The following is an 18027-nucleotide window of genomic DNA, read 5'->3' as shown; positions in this document are numbered from 1 at the left end:
ATATTCACAGAACAGTTTTATCCTTGAATCACTACAACCACTTTTGAAACAATGCAAATGATCATTCTTTAAATATAATACTTAATATGCAATAGAGAATTCAAAAGTATGTACAAAAGAGATTAAGAAGAAGAAGGATGCAGTGAATTTTAGTCTGTTGGAAAATGTTTAAACATGCTTTACCTCTCGTATTTCATGGCCAGCTCCTCTATATGATTGCAAATCCTCCAAGATACCTTCTGCATCTTTTAATACTACATTCACCTGATTATAAATTTCCTTCTCAGACTCTGTAGGCTGGGCATCTAAATAGCAGGAAAGCACAAAAAAAAATTACAGTCACATGATTTTTTTTTTTTTAGTACACATGTAACTCTAAACAATGAACAATCTCAATTTCTAAAGATGGCTAACATTTTATTCAATGTTAACTTTACACTTCTTAGAAAACAGAAAAGATTCATAATTTTTCCATTAGTTCTACATCTGAAAAGCTAGCCTCATGTTTGTAAATATCACAAAGAAGCAAGGGACCCTCCAATATAACTATTTATCTTAAGTTATAAGTCATGACTAGGTATATTAAATGAACTTGAGAATTGTGAATTCAAAATTTAAATTGTGATAGTGTTAACAATCAATTTTACTACTCTAGTAATCATTATCAGCAATGAATGTATATGCATGAGTAGTGATTTTTTTAATGCAAGAGAAATGGAAAGCCTACCTTGTTCATCTATGGTTTAAGACTGAGACTACTTTATTTTCCTATAAAGTTCATTTTAATGACCTGAGTTTCAATATAAAATAAATTAAAAACTATTTTAAAAGAATAGTTGTTAGATGCTCCCTTTTTCTAGGGATCACTTTAAATTCTGTGCCAATTGAACTTCTCTGCTGACGAGCACATGGACAAGACTCCTGTGCAGAGGAGTTAAAATTATGACACTGCTTCAGAACAGTGAGGCAGGCTGCTGAAAACCAGATACTTTCAGCTATAATACTGTCACTGAAATTTTGAAATACTAAAGCAAAAACAGGCTCCCCACATACTTGGGGTTGAGTGAAAGAAAAATGAGGGGAAAATTATAGTCATAAAAAAACGTAATCAGGAACACAAACATATGGGCATTTCCACCACCTGTGGTGTTAGCCACAGAGCATATGCTAATAGATGACTAAATCTGGATTTCTCTCTCCTAAACTCAGGGTAACAGAAATTCTGTTTTTAATAACTTGGTCATTTGTTTTCTAAGGATAAATCTTTTCTTTTATTTAATACAATTCTTTTTTCCCATGGATAAAAATGGGCAATCTGTGTGAAACGGGGTTTTTCATAAATCTTTCCAATTACACCACACTCAGTGCTACAGATAAATTGCTACAGCAATAAGGCACTGAAAATGATAAATATTACGATTATCATAATGTTTTAGAAAGAATTGTGTTAGCTGAATTCCTCCACACAAAAATTTTTCTTACGGGGACAGGGGAGGCAGACCAAACTGATAATATGAACTGAGAACATTTCTGACAAATCCCTTTGTCTACCAATCATATAAGACTAGTACTTAGACTTTTCTGCACCCACTTTACCTCCACACAAATATACAATGTATTTATTTCTGTCCTTAGAAAATTTAAAGAAACAGTTCACACATGAAACTTAGGAGAGTCCAGATGCCTAGGAACTGTAACTTTAGTCTGCACATGAGGCAGGTCATAATTGAATTCCACCTATTGAACTTGCCAACTAGTCAAAAATATACTTTTTTTTTTTAAAGCAACAGAGTACTAAATTTTAACTTCAACATATTTAAACAATACTACAGCAACAATAATGGAGTAACATTCATGTGCAAAGCCAACTTAAGAATCTGTGTTCTCATAAGTCCCTTATTTTCCAAATCTCCTTTCAGAAATCATCTATTTTTTTAATAAAAATAATGTGACAAAATAATTACGCAAGAGGAGCCAAATTAAAAATACTCTATATCCAAAGCCATAAAGATATTACTAGGAGCAAATATTAATATTGGAGCTAAATGATTTTTTAAAAATCAGGGTTTCACATTTACCAGTAATAATTTCTCACATTTAGCCAGACCATATTCTCCAAAATAAGAGACACACTGAAAAAAAGTACACCTCATAACTTTTATACTTACACCAGATGCAATAGAAAAAAAGTACTTTACTTTTTTTTACATGCAAAACAGCAGTTTTATTCTTTTTCATATGGAATTGTGAAACTACAGACATAACATCAATAGTAGACACATATCATAGTTTTAATTCATGAAGTGGGAATTCATGACAAAGGACAATATTTTGACTGTTATATATCAAAAGATACTTGTGAAGTTTGCAAATACTAAACTGTATTTTTGGTGTGGTGACTAGCTCTTAACAGAAAAATGTGACACTGAGACTTACATACAAAAGAAACATTATCAAGTAGACTTAAGTAGACCTTGGAAGTGGTTAATAATTATTAAAAGTTTAGTAAGCACCAAGAAATTTAAAAATAAAGGAGAAGATTCCAGTTCCCCCTAAGGGTGGAAAAAATACCCAGCACCACACTGATTAAACATTTTTTAGACTGTCACAGGAAAGTCACATTTATAATTTTGAAAGCTGCTGAAGACTGCTGTAGAAATGAAGACAAACAGCAAGTAGCAGACAGGTAATAAGCACTACTTTACTGAGAGCAAGTCATGCAAAAGGGAGAAATACTAAGGAGGGAGAAAGACTATAAAATAAAGCATTTTTCCAAAAAATGGTATCATATAATAAAACCAAGACTTGTCACTTTGATTTTTCGTGGCAAAGAATGAAGAAGTTTATTACTTGAAGAAAAAAATATCACTTAACCAGTTGACAAAAGGACATTCGATTGCAAAATAAAGTATCTATTACTGAGAGTAGGAGTAGTTATTACTCATCAAACTTAGTTCTTTTTTTTTTTCAAGCTTAGTTCTAACAGCTGTTTAAGGGAAATTAAAGCATGTTTCAGTTGCTCTTATTGTTTGAACGTCAAATTAAATATTGTAATTTCATACCAGTTTGCTATTAAAGAATCACTGAAAATAACTGCGAAAATTGAATGTTATGGTCCAAAAGGGGGCAGAGATCAGCTTAGCTACAGAAGTAACAAAAAGCAAGTCACATAAAAATTGTGATAAGCAGCCGTCGTGCTTTAATCTTGCACTCACTCATTCAGTAAATATTTACCATCTATAAGTTTCATCAAAACAGGGACCTCGGTGTATATAGCACATACACTGTATAGGATGTCATCTCAGTCCCGAGTAGATTTTCTATAACAAATACTTGGTGAGTGAATGAGAAGGTAGAGATATAAATACACCTCCAGCGTGAGTTAAAGGAAGCTATTATGCATTTTTATCTCTGTATGAATATAATCCTACATCATTTTAGAAAAATAAATATAAGAAAATGCCACCAGTATAAAGATATTTCAAAGTACAGGGCAAAAGCAACTGAAAATATGCAAAAAGTAAAATTGGAAAATAAAGTTAGACTAGAAGAGTGGATTTCAATAGTTTCACAAGGTTGTGGGGGACAAGTCACACAAAACACACAAGAATTAGAGGAAATGTATGACTAAATGGAAAGGCACTTTAACAAAAAATCAGAGAAAGTAAGATTCCATTCCTCATTGACAAATGACCACCTCTATCAACTCTCCTGTTTTGGTCTACCTGGAGATAAGTCAATCAATTCAACAGATACTGAACTCCTATCATTTACAAAGCACTATGTGAAGGCTGGAAGGGGACATAAAAATAAATAGAAGTCCCTCTTCTTCTAAGAACCATAATTTAATAAACTAATAAGATATAGTAGTTACTCAGACTAAAGATGTGTCACTAGAATCAGCTAAGTCGTTATCAAATAAGAAATTCCAAAAACTAGAAGAGGCTATACTGCCCCCAAGTCAGTACTTTTTATATGCTGCCATTAACATAAACTGCTGCCAAATTTTATGGGGCAATTCTGGACTTATACCTTAGTTGAACCATTATTCTTAAAATAAAATCTTATCATACAGGTATAATTTAAGAAAAAGGCCCTCTTTCTAATACACCTTAAGAGTAGGTAACAATATTTCATTGAACACAGAATGTCATTTCATGCCTTAAGGCTTTTGTAGATGCTGTTCCTTCTAACAATGTCCTTCACTAACTTACCCTGAAACACTCTAAGTCACCCTCCACAACTCAACTCAAAGGTCACCATCAGAAAGTCTTCCATAATATCCCATTTACTCACGCTAGGTATCCCTTGGGATCTACACCTTGAATAGTAAAGGATATAAAGGAAATTTTTAGTTTGTATTTCTATCTCACTAGATTGAGAACTCCCAAAGGCAAGGGTTGTATCTTAGTTATCTCTGCACCCCCAGCATCGACTAGCCAGTATATAGTAGGCAAGCCATTAATGTTTGCTGAACTGAAATGAAAAACCATGTGTGTGCAATGTATGTGAACTAAAGGAGTAGTGATTTAAAGACATCTTCATTATGTCAACTACAGGATTCCATTAGATTATGTCTTACATGCATAAAAATACTTAATTTGTATACAATTTGATACAAAACACCAGTATATCTATCTGTATGGAATTAATTCTCTAGCTGCCCAAATAGATACAATGATAGATTTAACTACTAAGAATGATGGAACAGTAAAGCCAAATTACTCTGGTAACCTGAATATTATTTTTCAACCAGAAACAAACAACGTAGTACTAAATATTCTACTTAATAAAAGAATGTGGCTTTATTCTCAGTAATCACAAGGAAATGGCAAATCAACTATATGGACAATCTTGAGTCTGGTATACAATTGTTGAAGACAGGACTCATGTGCTGGGTGCTAAAGTCACTGAAGTAGTCTAATGATAAAATAAACTTTTGGAAATGCATATATCCAGAAGGAGGCAAATATGCAAATAGATGAGCAATAAAACTAAGAGAACTCTAATGACGGAATCAAAAGAAAACATTTCAAAATCTGGGTAAGAAGGAACAATGGGCAAACTGCGGCCTAGTATACAACAGATCATCAGGTGTCTAACAAAGTTCTACATTGGCTGATAAGGCAACAAATATCACCTTTCAGTTTCCATCTGCTTTTAATACATTCACATTTCATATGTAGTTCTTCATTATTGGCTATTGGTGGTGGTGGTGGTATTAGTAATTTTAATCTACTCCTGCCACTAAATTAGATATTTAAATTTTAAGGATAATGGTTCAAACCCTTGAAGACTGTAAAACCAAGACCAAGTAATATTTAAGAAACTATAGTAAATTCATGCTTCTCACTTGACCACAACATGATGCTACGTTTATAAAAAGATCAAGTGCCAAGTCTTGAACAAGATCTTGACTGTATGAAGCCAAGATTCTGCAAATGTAAGGAATTTGAGACAGAATAAAAAGGAGACAGAATAGCAGAAAAATGTACAAGACCAGTTTGAAACAGATGCAAATAAACTAAAATACAGCTCTAACGTAAGTTGCCTCATCTGAAAGAATCTTCAAGTAAGCAATCTGCTTAACATCCCCAAGCTGATTAAAATTCATGCTGAACATGCATTTAAAATGGCACTGTTAAATTGTTGAGAAGGGTCAAGAAAACTAATATTCATTTAATAACATCTTTAACATTTCCCCCTAAAACCCCAACAATTTAATATGGTCCTGATAGTCCCATTACTCTTCTTTGATAGCCTATACACAGGACCCAAATATAACAGAACATTTATAGGAATGTAATAAAAGTAAAAAAATGATAGAAATAAATCAGAGACCACAAATTATTCCATAAAATGGGATAAACTACAAACTGATTCATATGAACTACCCTGGTTTAAAGAAAAAAATATATATAAATTATTCAAAAAATAGAATGTATTGTGTAACAGAAGTTGATGGAAAATGCAATGACTCTGGGGATAGATTTTACGGGACTTATTTGTTTTTAAAACCAGAAAAGGTCTTAAATTTTAAGAATTTAAAAATCTGTTCAAATGTTTTAATCTTGAATAAAAATGCATGGATCACACAACTTAGAAACTTCTATCTCTTCACCCTTTCCTAACAATTTTCTAATAATGATCAGTTAAAACAGCAACATTCACACTGAAACAACCAATTTAATATCATTGTTCCCAATTTGACAACCAGATAAGCTAAAGCGATACAGACAGCCAAAAAGCAAAAGCTTTCCAACATGCACGGGGGTCAATGACACTTACCTGCCACTCTTAGACCATATTACAATAGGTCATGCAACATAAAACAAACAGAAGGCAAATTACTTAAAGGTCTGTGAACCTATTATTTTTCTTTTTATTTAGAGTTAGAAAAAAACGAATTCCTGAAATACATACATAAAATGAGTTTAACTTTTCAAATTAATTATCTGTAAAGATTAAATAATTAAGGTTCACACTTACCTTTTAATATTATGCCCAAACTACTGAGCTTTGAATGGCCTTCATGAACAGATTTGTATTTAAAATACTTCAAGTGACAAACAGTAATTAAAGCCTAGTCAATTTTTTTCAACTATGATAAATTTTTCCCCAAATATTTGGCTTCTATTAATAAATCTTGAAGTAGCATTTGTCCTTTCCACCAAAATTTTTCATAAAAATGTTTTCATTAGAGTATCTCCAATTATAAAATAATGTTCAACTAGGAGATAGGACTCTCTTATAAAAATTAAAATAAAACATTTTATCACAATTTAATCTATAAAATATAACTTGCAGTTCTAGAAGGCACCAGAAATTTTACTCAAACAATTCATAGCTCAGTCATGCAAAGCAGTTAAGAAGATGGCAAAGTGGAAACATTCATTTAGTGCAAGACAAACGCAGTCTACTGCAGGCAAAGAGAAATAGATATAAAATCATCTTCTCACTTTCAAAATCAAGGAAAAAATTTGGCCCCTGCTCAAGGTCTGTGCATGTCAAAACTTTAAGAAGATTCCCCATGTTAAGGTACCTGTCAAGACAAGAATGAGAAAAGAGAAAATATCCCTTTATAAAAAAGAACATCTGAAATTTTTTTTTTTTTTTTTTAAATAGTAACAGGGAAAATGTTCATTAGGCCATGAATTCGTCCTTCAGGTTACCCAGACTGTGCTCTGGCAGGCAGCAAACCGGGTTCTCAAGGTGTTGATATGTAGGACCTAGAGGTGAAATGTGGTTTTCCTGTACACAATGTTGCTCTAATTCTTCTCAAAATTCTCCCAAGACAAGTTTCATTAATGGCCTTATAATGAAAAATTCTTTAAGTATTCCAATAGTGCTAGTTTTCTGAAAAAGAAATTTCTTATCAAGAATTATTCACATGTAATCTTGTTTAATATTGCACTGAAACAACAATTTATTTCAAAGCCAAATATTAAGAGTTTTGGCCACAGCTCACCTTTGCATTTCATCTTAACATAGCAGAATGTTCAACTTACTTCCTGCATGCCATTCAATAAAGCATAGATTTCTAACCAAATTTGATTAATAAATTTGTGGAAGCCGTTTAGAGTACTGATTCTGGATATGCAGCACGACACCGATTTTCTCTAAGATTATCATAGGATTCTGAGCAAACACATTGCTGGGCGTAGTCACCAAGGCATACTATTAGAATGTTCATCATAAGGCTGCTTGCTTCATGGACTAATGAAAGGACAGCACTGGCTACAGACTCAACATGATTTTAGCAAATGAAAAACTAAAAAATTATACATATGATGGTGATGTTTGCCTACGATTAAGAAAAAAATCATGCAAACTTTGTTTGATCCCCATATTTTATTAACAAATATTCGGGCCAGCCTTCACTGCGGTGTGACTATAGATCATCTTTCACCTTTACCATTATGCACCAGCTGTGAAGGGCTAAAGAGACTTACTTTCAAAGTCCAAGAAAAAATGTGCTGCATTGTGGTCTATGTCCCTGGTTAGCACCTTAATGAGATTACCCATGCCAGCAAACCTAAAAATAAAAATGGCAACATCATTTAGTTCCAGTAAAAAAAAATTTAAGCAGAGGCCTGGGATTCGGCAAAGGCTGGCTTGCTCATAATTACCAACAGGTGCAGGTTTATATACTTCTGGCATTGAAAATTTGGAACAACAAAAGCACATTTGGCTCTGAGTTTATAGCCCTTTCCCTCTTTTCCACATATCAAAAAAGTTACATAAAGCAAGATTGGAAAAAAGATTAGATTTTTATACATATAACTTGCAATATTTACATTTGATTAATACACCTATGCTAGTGTTACTCCTTTAAAATGTTTGAGGCATATATTCTCAAATTAACATCAAAAATAGATCTCTCAAGTAAGTAAAAACTATTATTTTTAAGTAATAGGGATATTTTTCTCCTTGCAGAATCAAACCCTATTGGGAATACTAGGAAGACAGTATTCAAACCACGTTTAACCATTAAAGACTGAAGGGATTTATCAATTGATGACCCATTTAAAGAATTTTACCACAAATAAACCAGTATTTCTGACATCTTCTATACTCTTAAAATTAATCAGATTTTTCATTATTTAACTCACAGACTGATAATTCAATAATATCAACTATATACAAACATACAAAGTATATAACTTGAAAGTTAACACAGCAAACAAGCAAAAGGGAGCCAGCAATCATCAAAACTAGTTAAGCTGGCAGAGGAAAAACAGTAAAAATTAAGGCATCAGCATAAATCTTGCCCCCAAATTTGCCATGAGCCAGTGAGGATGAAGGTGGAAGGAGGTGTCAGGAACATCCAGGAAACCAGGTTCAAACCATAAAGTTGCAATATCTATAGGGAAGGCAGACTATGATACCACAGGCACCCCTCACCCTCCCTTCTCCCAGTTTCAGTATTTTTTTCCTCCCAATATTGAACTGCTAGATGAAACAAAACATAAAGGTAACTATTTTTATCAATGAAAGAACACATATTATTACTCACTCCCATTACAAACAATCTGAAAAGAGTTCGGACTTCTGGCATCTGTGTTGTCCATTCCCCTCTCTTCCCTCACCTACTCCCTGGACAGTAGCATACCTATCTAACTAACTTTGTGCTTCCCAAAGAGGAAGTAACAGTACAGGCATAACAGTTACTTGCTTTACAGGTCAAAGTGTGGGGGAATGACACACACACTTCTTAAATGATGTTAAAATTTATTCACAAATGTTAAATTTATTTCACAAATGTTAAATTGATTCACAAATATGATAAATACTGAAAAGTCCTCTCTCTTTTAAAACAGTATTATTCCTCCAGTGGGAGAGGTCAGAATCTATCTTATTTTTGATATTAAAATCTTTATCACAAAATTTCACTGGAAAGATTTTGTACAATGTTTTATATAGATAGATAAACTGAGAGTAAAACTTAGAGGGAAATATTTCATCTTAATTATCTTCTACACTACAGAACTTTAATCCTATGCTTTTTTATTACAGGGAAAATATAAGCATTTTCTCAAGATCATCACATCCAAATAAGACCTCAAACTGGTAACCAAATTTATTCAAGAGTTGTTTTTTTCCCTTTGGAACCATTTGGAAATAGACTATTTCACAGCTCTAATTTTTAAAAGCTTTCACATATATATGGAATATCTGTTTCCAAACATATATAAATTCCTTCTCTAACAAGAACAGAGACCAAATATACACAGAATTACCTAATAGTATCAAAATTTCAACTACAAATGGAAAATAAGCACAAAAAAAGAACTGTAATTGTCCTTAAGAAGAAAAAGGCAACACACCATTTGGTGTTAAGAGTGGAATGGAATCAGATTAGAATTCCTTCTTCTATGGAATCAGACTAGAATTCCACCTCTAGCTGACCAGCTGTCTAACCTTGAGGATGCTAGTTAACCTTTCTGCGTCTCATTTTCTTCATCAGTAAAGCATACATACCATAGAAACTATTTTAAAGGGTTATTAAGAGAGTTCGGTAAGATTAAGCACTAATTTAGCAGTGTCTGGCAAACAGAAAGTATGTGATAAATGTTGGCTACTGTAACTATAGCCTTAAAATTACAAAGTAATTTCTGAAATATAATAATAGCTGTATACTTTAATACAAACTAGTCAATTTATTAATGAATTTCAATGTCATAAATCAGAGTAAATGACAAAACTAATGTTTTGGCCATTTTTGTCAAGGATATTGCTGAAATGCTATCCTAAAATTAGTCCTATGAAATTATCATCAGGTACAGGAGGAAGGGAGATTAGGTTTCCTTACCTCTTTACTTGTATGAATACAGTCAATCCTCAAGGAAAATATTCAAAACTAGCCAAGTTTGTCTGTTCCATTTTCCTACACCCTCCTCTTTAAACTTCTTCCACTATTTGGTCCTTCTTCCAAGGCACCCTAGCCTAATGTGACCTTAATCTCCTAAATATGCATCATACTTGGTCCAGAACTAGTCATTCTCCCCAAGTATCCCAAAATTTAGAATTTCTTATCTCTTCAAATCCCAAACACAGAAACTTAGTTTGATAATAACCCAGCTTATCTGGTACAAGTTTCTCAACCTCAGTACTATTAACATCTGGGGCTGGAAAATTCTGTTGTGGAGAGGGGTCTGTCTCATGTGGTAGGACCTCTAGCAATATCCTGGGCCTGTATGTACTAGAGGCCACCAGTAACCCAAAACACGAGTTCTGACAACCAAAAATGACTCAAGATATTACCAAATGTCCCAAAGAGAATCATTCCTGGTTAAAAACCACTGAATGTAGTACAACTGCAGTCCAATGCATAAAGTTTCTTTACCATATAGCACTCAAGAAAGATCTATGTAGGGGCACCTGGATGGCATAGTTGGTTAAACATCCAATTCTTGGTTTTGACTCAGGTCATGATCACAGGGTCCTAGACTGAGCCTCGCACTGGACTCCACACCCAGCATGGAGTCTGCTTGAGATTCTCTCTCTCTCTCCCTCTGCCCCTCCCACTCATGTCCTCTCTAAAATAAATAAATAAAATATTTATTAAAAAATCTATGTAGGCAAAACATACTATGTGCGCCTCTTTGAACAACACTGAATTCAGGGTGCTAAGGTGGCTCAGTCGGAGAAGCATGCAAATTTTGACCTCAAGGTCGTGAGTTCAAGCCCGATGTTGGTTACAGAGATTACTTAAATAAATAACCACGGAATTTTTCAAAGATCTGAAAATAGTTTGTTATAATATTATCATTTGTTGTATCTTTTTAATAAGGGTAAACAAATCAAAATCATATCCCTGTCTTGCATACTTTTTAACTCTAGCCAAAACCACAACACACAAAACCTCTTCATCCCCTCATTTCAATGAATACAATACTGTAGCTAACTGTCAGGACTGGTAGGTACCAGACTGCCTAGGTTCAAACTCCAGCTATGCCACTTACTTTTAAGCCTTGCTACTATAGTCCAGTTTCCTAATTTCCCCATGCCCCATCTGTAAATTGCGCATAATATTAATATCCACTGCAGAGGGTTCATAAAATCATTAAATGGGTTAATATAGAAGCAAAACATGTAGTAACCATGCTTGGCAATCTATTTGGTGCTAATGCTATGGCTATGTTAGAGGATCTATTCCCCAGTAGCAGAACCCAAGGAATGTGAGGCTTCAGAGTGTGTGGCAGCCAAAAGTATTTCCTGCCATAGAGGAAAACAGTCTATCACAAGAGGATAAAACCAGCATGCACTTGAGAAAGTGTCCTCAAGTCCTAAAGTCACTAATTTCTAATTCCATTTGTTCCTGAATTCTAGCTGCCATTTCCCTCAGTTTAGTTGCTAGATTTTCCTCTGGCCTTAAGATATCCTAGTTTATTTCAACCAATTTCCTTTCTACCTGTTTAGTTGAAGTGTGTTTCTGTCATTTACATCTAAAAAAGAGCTGACTACATTTGGGGAATATGAATAATAGTGAAAGGGAATATAAAGGAAGGGAAAAGAAATGTTGGGAAATATCAGGAAGGGAGACAGAACATAAAGACTCCTAACTCAGGGAAACGAACTAGGGGTGGTGGAAGGGGAGGAGGGCGGGTGTTGGAGGGGAATGGGTGACGGGCACTGAGGTGGACACTTGACGGGATGAGCACTGGGTGTTTTTCTGTATTTTGGTAAATTGAACACCAATAAAAATTAATTAAAAAAAAATAAAATAAATAAAAAATAAAAAAGAGCTGACTAATAAGATTCTAAGTTTCAGATTAATAAACACGATACAAAAGACACCAAAAGATATAAAAGAGTTTTCAGATTGTATAAAACTTGGGTCAAATGCTTTTTATATTTTAGAGGCACAATTTCAAAGTAAGTAATAAATATTATAATTTCTTTTTTAAAATATTATAATTTAGAATAATAAACTTACAATATGATTTAGAAGAAAAAATCAAAGATTCTCTTTGAGAATAATCTCAAAGATTATTTTATTGTAACTTTTGGATTAAATATTATAAATATTTACTAAGTAAGCTAAGAAGAAATACGACACACAGAAACCAGATATAGGTCACTCCAAGTGTTCCTAGTATTTTTTTTAAAGATTTTATTTATTCATTCATAAGAGACAGAGACAGAGAGAGAGAGGGGCAGAGACACAAGCAGAGGGAGAAATAGGCTCCACGCAGGAAGCCTGACGTGGGACTTGATCCCGGGTCTCCAGGATCACACCCTGGACTGAAGGCGGCGCTAAACCATTGAGCCACCCGGGCTGCCCAGTTCCTAGTATTTCTGATAAAACTTTGTGACTGTGAGCTCTTCTGTTACATGTTTGTTCCAAAGTTCGTGAGTTATCTGGAAAGGAACTTGCTCTTCCTGGCTTGGAGTCTGTGGAATGTATTTTTGAGCTCACAAAAGCACTTAATAAATACACTAGACCATTTTCCATAAAACATTTGAAAAGAAGCTTCTTTAATGAGAAATAATAGAAGCCAACAGAAACACAACTATACATTACAGTTAATATACTATTTCCTCTCTTTTTAGAAAATTCCTAAGAGATGCTGTTACTTCATTTATCCTTTCCAGCTCAGGGGCTTTATAATGCTGTCTCCTCTGCCTAGAATGCTAGTCCCCCAGACTTTCCCATGGCTGGCTGTTTTCACTCTTCAGGCCACATCTCATGCCGCCTCTTCAGAAAGGCTTTGTCTGCCAATCTTATCCATAGGTAGTTGCCCTACCTATCTTCTATAACATCACCCAACTTCCTCCTTCAACATATTTAACACAATCTGAATTACTATTTGTCAGTTTGCTTCACATCCAGTTTATAAACTTAATATTTCTGGGTGGGGGTGAGAAAAAAGGAAAAAACACACCGATTAGCTTTCCTATAAATGAAGGTTTCTTAAATTTGAACCATGAATTCTTTGTTGTGGGAGCTGTCCTGGGCACTGCAGGATGTTAAGCAGCATACCAGGCCTCTACCCCTGGATACCTGGTATCACCCAGTGATGAGTTGTAACAATCAATACCACCTCCAGATGTTGTCAATTATCTCCTAGGGGACAAAACTTCTCCAGTTAAGAACCACTGCTTTCAATGTAAGGCCACTAACATGGAAGAGCATCTTCAGTTCTGCCCACAATCCTACTCTGCATCTCCAATCCATCTACTCTACTTCACCACATGACCATTCCGCAAGGCAATTTATTTATTTTTAATTTCCTCACACTTCTAACAATCTACCTAAATCGTCACATGAAAGAAATGACTTCACTACACTGTTTACAAAAAAAAAAAAAAAAAATCTACTGTTCTTTCTACCCTTTCTTCATCAGTAACCACTCAGTCTGCCCTCTGCCTCTGTTCCTGAGAGACCTGGTTCTCCTACTCAAGGCTTTATGTCTCCTGTACACCATCTTGCTTATCCTCTTTACAGCAAAAACTGGTCATTAAACTGTCTGTAGTTATTTCTTTCTACTTTCTACCTTTCCAATCTGGCTTTTATTCACATCAATATAATAAAATTGGTCCCTTTCAAGGTCACCAAAACCTGTATCTGGTTAATTCTAAAGGGCAATTCTCACACTTCAACCTACTGGATCTCTGAACAGCCTTTGACCCAGTTTATCACTCACTCTTTGCTGAAATACTTTCTTCATCTGACCTTTACGACAACCCATTCTCCTGAGTTTCTTTCCTACTTTATGGCTGTTCTTTTTCCGTATCTTTCCCTTTGGCATCCATAATTATTTCTTCCACCTTAAACAAAACAAAAATTTTCTTTGATTCTCTTTCCCCTCACCAGTTCCCCCCTAATCCTTCTCTTTGCAGCAAAATTCCTTACAAACAGTTGCTTACACTCGTTGTCTTTTATTTCTCTCCAGCCAGACTTTTGGCCAACTCTACACCACCAAAATTGTTCTGACAAAATCATCAAATAACCTCCATGTTGATAACTCCAATTACAAATTCTCAAGTCCTCACCCTACGTCCCCTCTCAGGAGCACCTAACATAACTGACTTTCCTCCTCTTCCTCCATACACTTTTCTCAGTAGCTTAGAGGACACTCTATCTCACCTCTTTTCACTGCTGTATCAGCCTTGTTCTTGCCACCATCACTTCTTGCAGGAATTACTTCTCAAGTCTCCTAACTGCTTCTACTTTTGCCTTCTATTACAAAGTCTTTTTATTATAAGAAGCAAAGCTCTTAAAAATATAAATCAACCACATACTTTGTTCAAAAACATGTAATGGCTTACTGATGCACTCAGAATAAAATCCAAATTTCTTACCAGGGCTTACAAAACCCTACATGACCTGCCCCTGACTCACTCTAGCCTTGTCTCCCATCACTCTCCACAACTGCCTGCTGTAGTTTCTCTAACAGAGGAAGATTCTCTTTCCATGGAGCCTCTGTACCTGCTTTTTCCCTAAACTGGAATGCTGTGTCCACAGACCTTCAAGAGACAAGCTACTCTACTTCACTGAGGTTATAGCTTCAGACTACCTCAGAGAGGGCTTCTGTGACTAATCCATCTGTAATATCTCCTCCTCTTTCCTTTTCCCAAACTGATGGTTATCACCATCTAAACATATTCATAACTTTATCTGTTTGTGTCTGCCACTGCAAGCTGAACTTTTGAGAAGGCAGGGGCTCTATTTCGACAGCACTCTATCCCCAGCACCTGGAACAACGCTTGGGAATGTAGTAAGTAGTCATAAATATTTGCTGAATAAACAAATGATTGAAAATATAGAAACCAAAAATTTGTAAAGTTTTAGGAGTGTTCCAAGAAGAGGAGAGGAAAAACCAAAATAAATATTGACAACTAAAAACTAAATTTTTTTTAAAAAAAGACCTGAGAATTTAGAAAGGTTGCACATTTTCCCAGTCAAATCAATGTAGAGTCTGTGTCTCTCTCTCAGTAAAAGCCAATAGTCTTATGAGGAACTAGTAAAAATTTTTAAAATATTAAAGTTAGAGAAATAAAGTGACAGATAACATGAATATCAAGAAAGTCTACAGTATATGCCCCACATACTAAGCAAGACGTAATATCCTTCTACAGCTATAAACATGGTTCCAAAGTAGGAACAGAGACTAACCTACATCATAATTCTGATCTTTATAAAACTGAACTGCATTCATAAAATTAAAAAGTCCACTATATGGAAAATGCTGCAATTAGGTGCAAGGCAGGTAGAAATTCACACAGTTTTGCTATCCCACAAGCCAGTTGCAAAACTCTAATGCCATATTTCTAGATTTGGTTTATTAAGGATAAACAATTCTCAAGTGATTGCATAAAGCAACAAGTACAAGCAAAAAAAGTAGTAGAAACTTCAAAAAAACACTAATGGTACCAACAATCTCACTTGGCACATCTTCTAAAAATATTCAAGCATCATCCCCTTCAAACACTGCACCAAGTCCTGTTTCTAGCACTACTTCTATGAAACTACATCATCACTATTTGAAAACAAATGTTGATTTAATATTGCAAATGGACAGCAAAGTGACTCCAGGAGTCATCGAGCAGCTGACAACAGTGCAAGAACAAAAATATTTTCAGTGTCAAACTTTCAAAATTGGACTCAAAATTAATATCATAATAATTACATTTCAATAAATTTTCAGATTAATATATCCCAGCAGCATATTCTATGATGATTTTTGGCTTTGGCCTTAGGTGAATACTTACTTTACTGGCCAAATGTGTATTTGATGCATCTCTTATATAAGGCACAAAGTAAATCTTCAATGTGGTGCAAAGTAAATATCCAATAAATACCTACTGAATTCATTTAAGAACTGTAAATAGGTGAGATCCAGTGACATTTATCTGAAGAATCAGGTACACAATAATTTAAAGAAGAGGAATCACAATTCCTTCTTACTTTCTAACAACTTACTTTAGGAACATAGTGGTTCATTATACTGAACATACTAACTTTGTGCACAAACTGGGAGACCTCCAACAGTTACAGTGCCATTATAATGGAGAGAAATAACCAACTCAAGCCAGCCAATAAAGCATCTATAATAATTATCCTGACATTATACTGTTTGCTCTACTGACTACACTACAATGCACTATCATACTCTAACTTTCTCGTACCTTCTTCTCCAATTCTTCCTAACTAGAGAAGCTGCTAAACAGGATCTTTGTTCTAAGCACAATGACAATGACTGGGCAACAAATAGTTGTTCAACAAATGGCATAAAGCCAAGATTTCTCTTTTTCTCTTGCCCCTCCTGTTTTCTGATCTTTATGTGGTAAACATGTTTAAAGATAATCTAAGCTACCAGGACATTAATTCTCTCCCCACTCCTGGTTTTACTGCATTTGGTAAAATAAGGAGACTATGCATCCCCTCTGGGACTCTACATTCATAGGGCTTTTTCCCTCTCACCTAAGACCATCTGAGCATACACTATTCAAGAACTAGAATTCTGAAAGGCAGCATAAAAATGGTGGCACTGAATGTACTTAAATCAACAAAGATAAATGAATACCATGTGGTCAAAAAGGTAGACTGTGACAGTTATATACCTACTAATGCTCACCCCCATCCAAGTCCATTGTTCTGTCATGCTGGGACTAAGAAGCTGAAGAATCTATTCCCTAGACTACTTTGTCAGCTGGCTTCTCACTGGGCCCCATCAACTACAAAGAAACTGGAAGGTGAAAAGAAAGAAGGTCCTTCTTTGGGAACATCTGGCTGGCTCATTTGGAAGAGCATGCAACTCTTAGTCTCAGGGTTGTGAGTTCAAGCCCTATGTTAAGAGTAGAGATTACTTAAATAAATATAACGAGGGGGAAAAAAGGTCTTTTTTTTTAAGTCCTATCAGTATTTCCTGTCATCAAAAGCTACTAGCTATTTGGGAGTATCTCAGGGGCTCAGTCGATTGGGTGTCCGACTCTTAATTTTGGCGCAGGTCAAGATCTCGGAGTCCTGGGATCGGCCCTGCCTTCTGCGCTCAGTGCGGAAGTTTGCTCAGCTCTCTCCCTCTGCTCCTCCCTCCACCTCCACCATCCCCTCTCCCTTCCGCACATGCTCTACCTCAAATAATTTTATTTATTTTTATTTATTTAAATTTTATTTATTGATTTATTTCATAGAAACAAAAAGAGCCTATGCAGGCAGAAGGGCAAAGGGGGAGGGAGAAAGAAGCAGGCTCCCTGCTCAGCCCCAATGTGGGGGTCTATCCCAGGACCCTGGGGTCATGACCTGAGCCAAAGGCACTTAACCAACTGAGCCACCTAGGTGCTCCTAAAGCTAAAATAAAAAATAGAAAATAATAAATAATAAATAATAAAATAAAATAAAATAAAATAAAATAAAATAAAATAAAATAAAATAAAATAAAATAAAATAAAAAATGAGCTAGCTATGGCTCTAGGCTCCAGCTTCCTGAAGAAAGCCTATCAGCACAGTGGTGCCCGGTCCCTCCAGAGATCTGAGCTTCCTGTCTTCCAGAGCTCCTCTTTCGAGCCTAAATTCTGCCT

The 18027-nt window shown here is 35.0% G+C and overlaps 1 protein-coding gene across 29 annotated transcripts in view; it reads right to left on the bottom strand.

Moving 5' to 3' along the window:
* The window catches only part of CYRIB (CYFIP related Rac1 interactor B), a 143419-nt gene that overhangs the window by 24912 nt on the left and 100480 nt on the right, over positions 1-18027 (bottom strand). For 14 of the 29 annotated variants that reach the window (XM_072733912.1, XM_072733936.1, XM_072733920.1 and 11 more), the window contains 2 exons: positions 6960-7042; positions 184-305 (listed from right to left, as the gene is read on the bottom strand). In XM_072733912.1, coding sequence (XP_072590013.1) covers positions 184-305; positions 6960-7032 — 195 coding nt within the window. In that variant the 5' untranslated portion in view covers positions 7033-7042. Of the gene's footprint in view, positions 1-183; positions 306-6288; positions 7043-7952; positions 8036-18027 lie in introns of those variants that run through there. The other 15 variants (XM_072733923.1, XM_072733930.1, XM_072733928.1 and 12 more) reach the window with 4 other exon arrangements.

This window comes from Vulpes vulpes, chromosome 13 (genome assembly GCF_048418805.1).
Source record: "Vulpes vulpes isolate BD-2025 chromosome 13, VulVul3, whole genome shotgun sequence".
Lineage (NCBI taxonomy): Eukaryota > Metazoa > Chordata > Mammalia > Carnivora > Canidae > Vulpes > Vulpes vulpes.
This window is presented reverse-complemented; position numbering and strand designations above follow the sequence as displayed.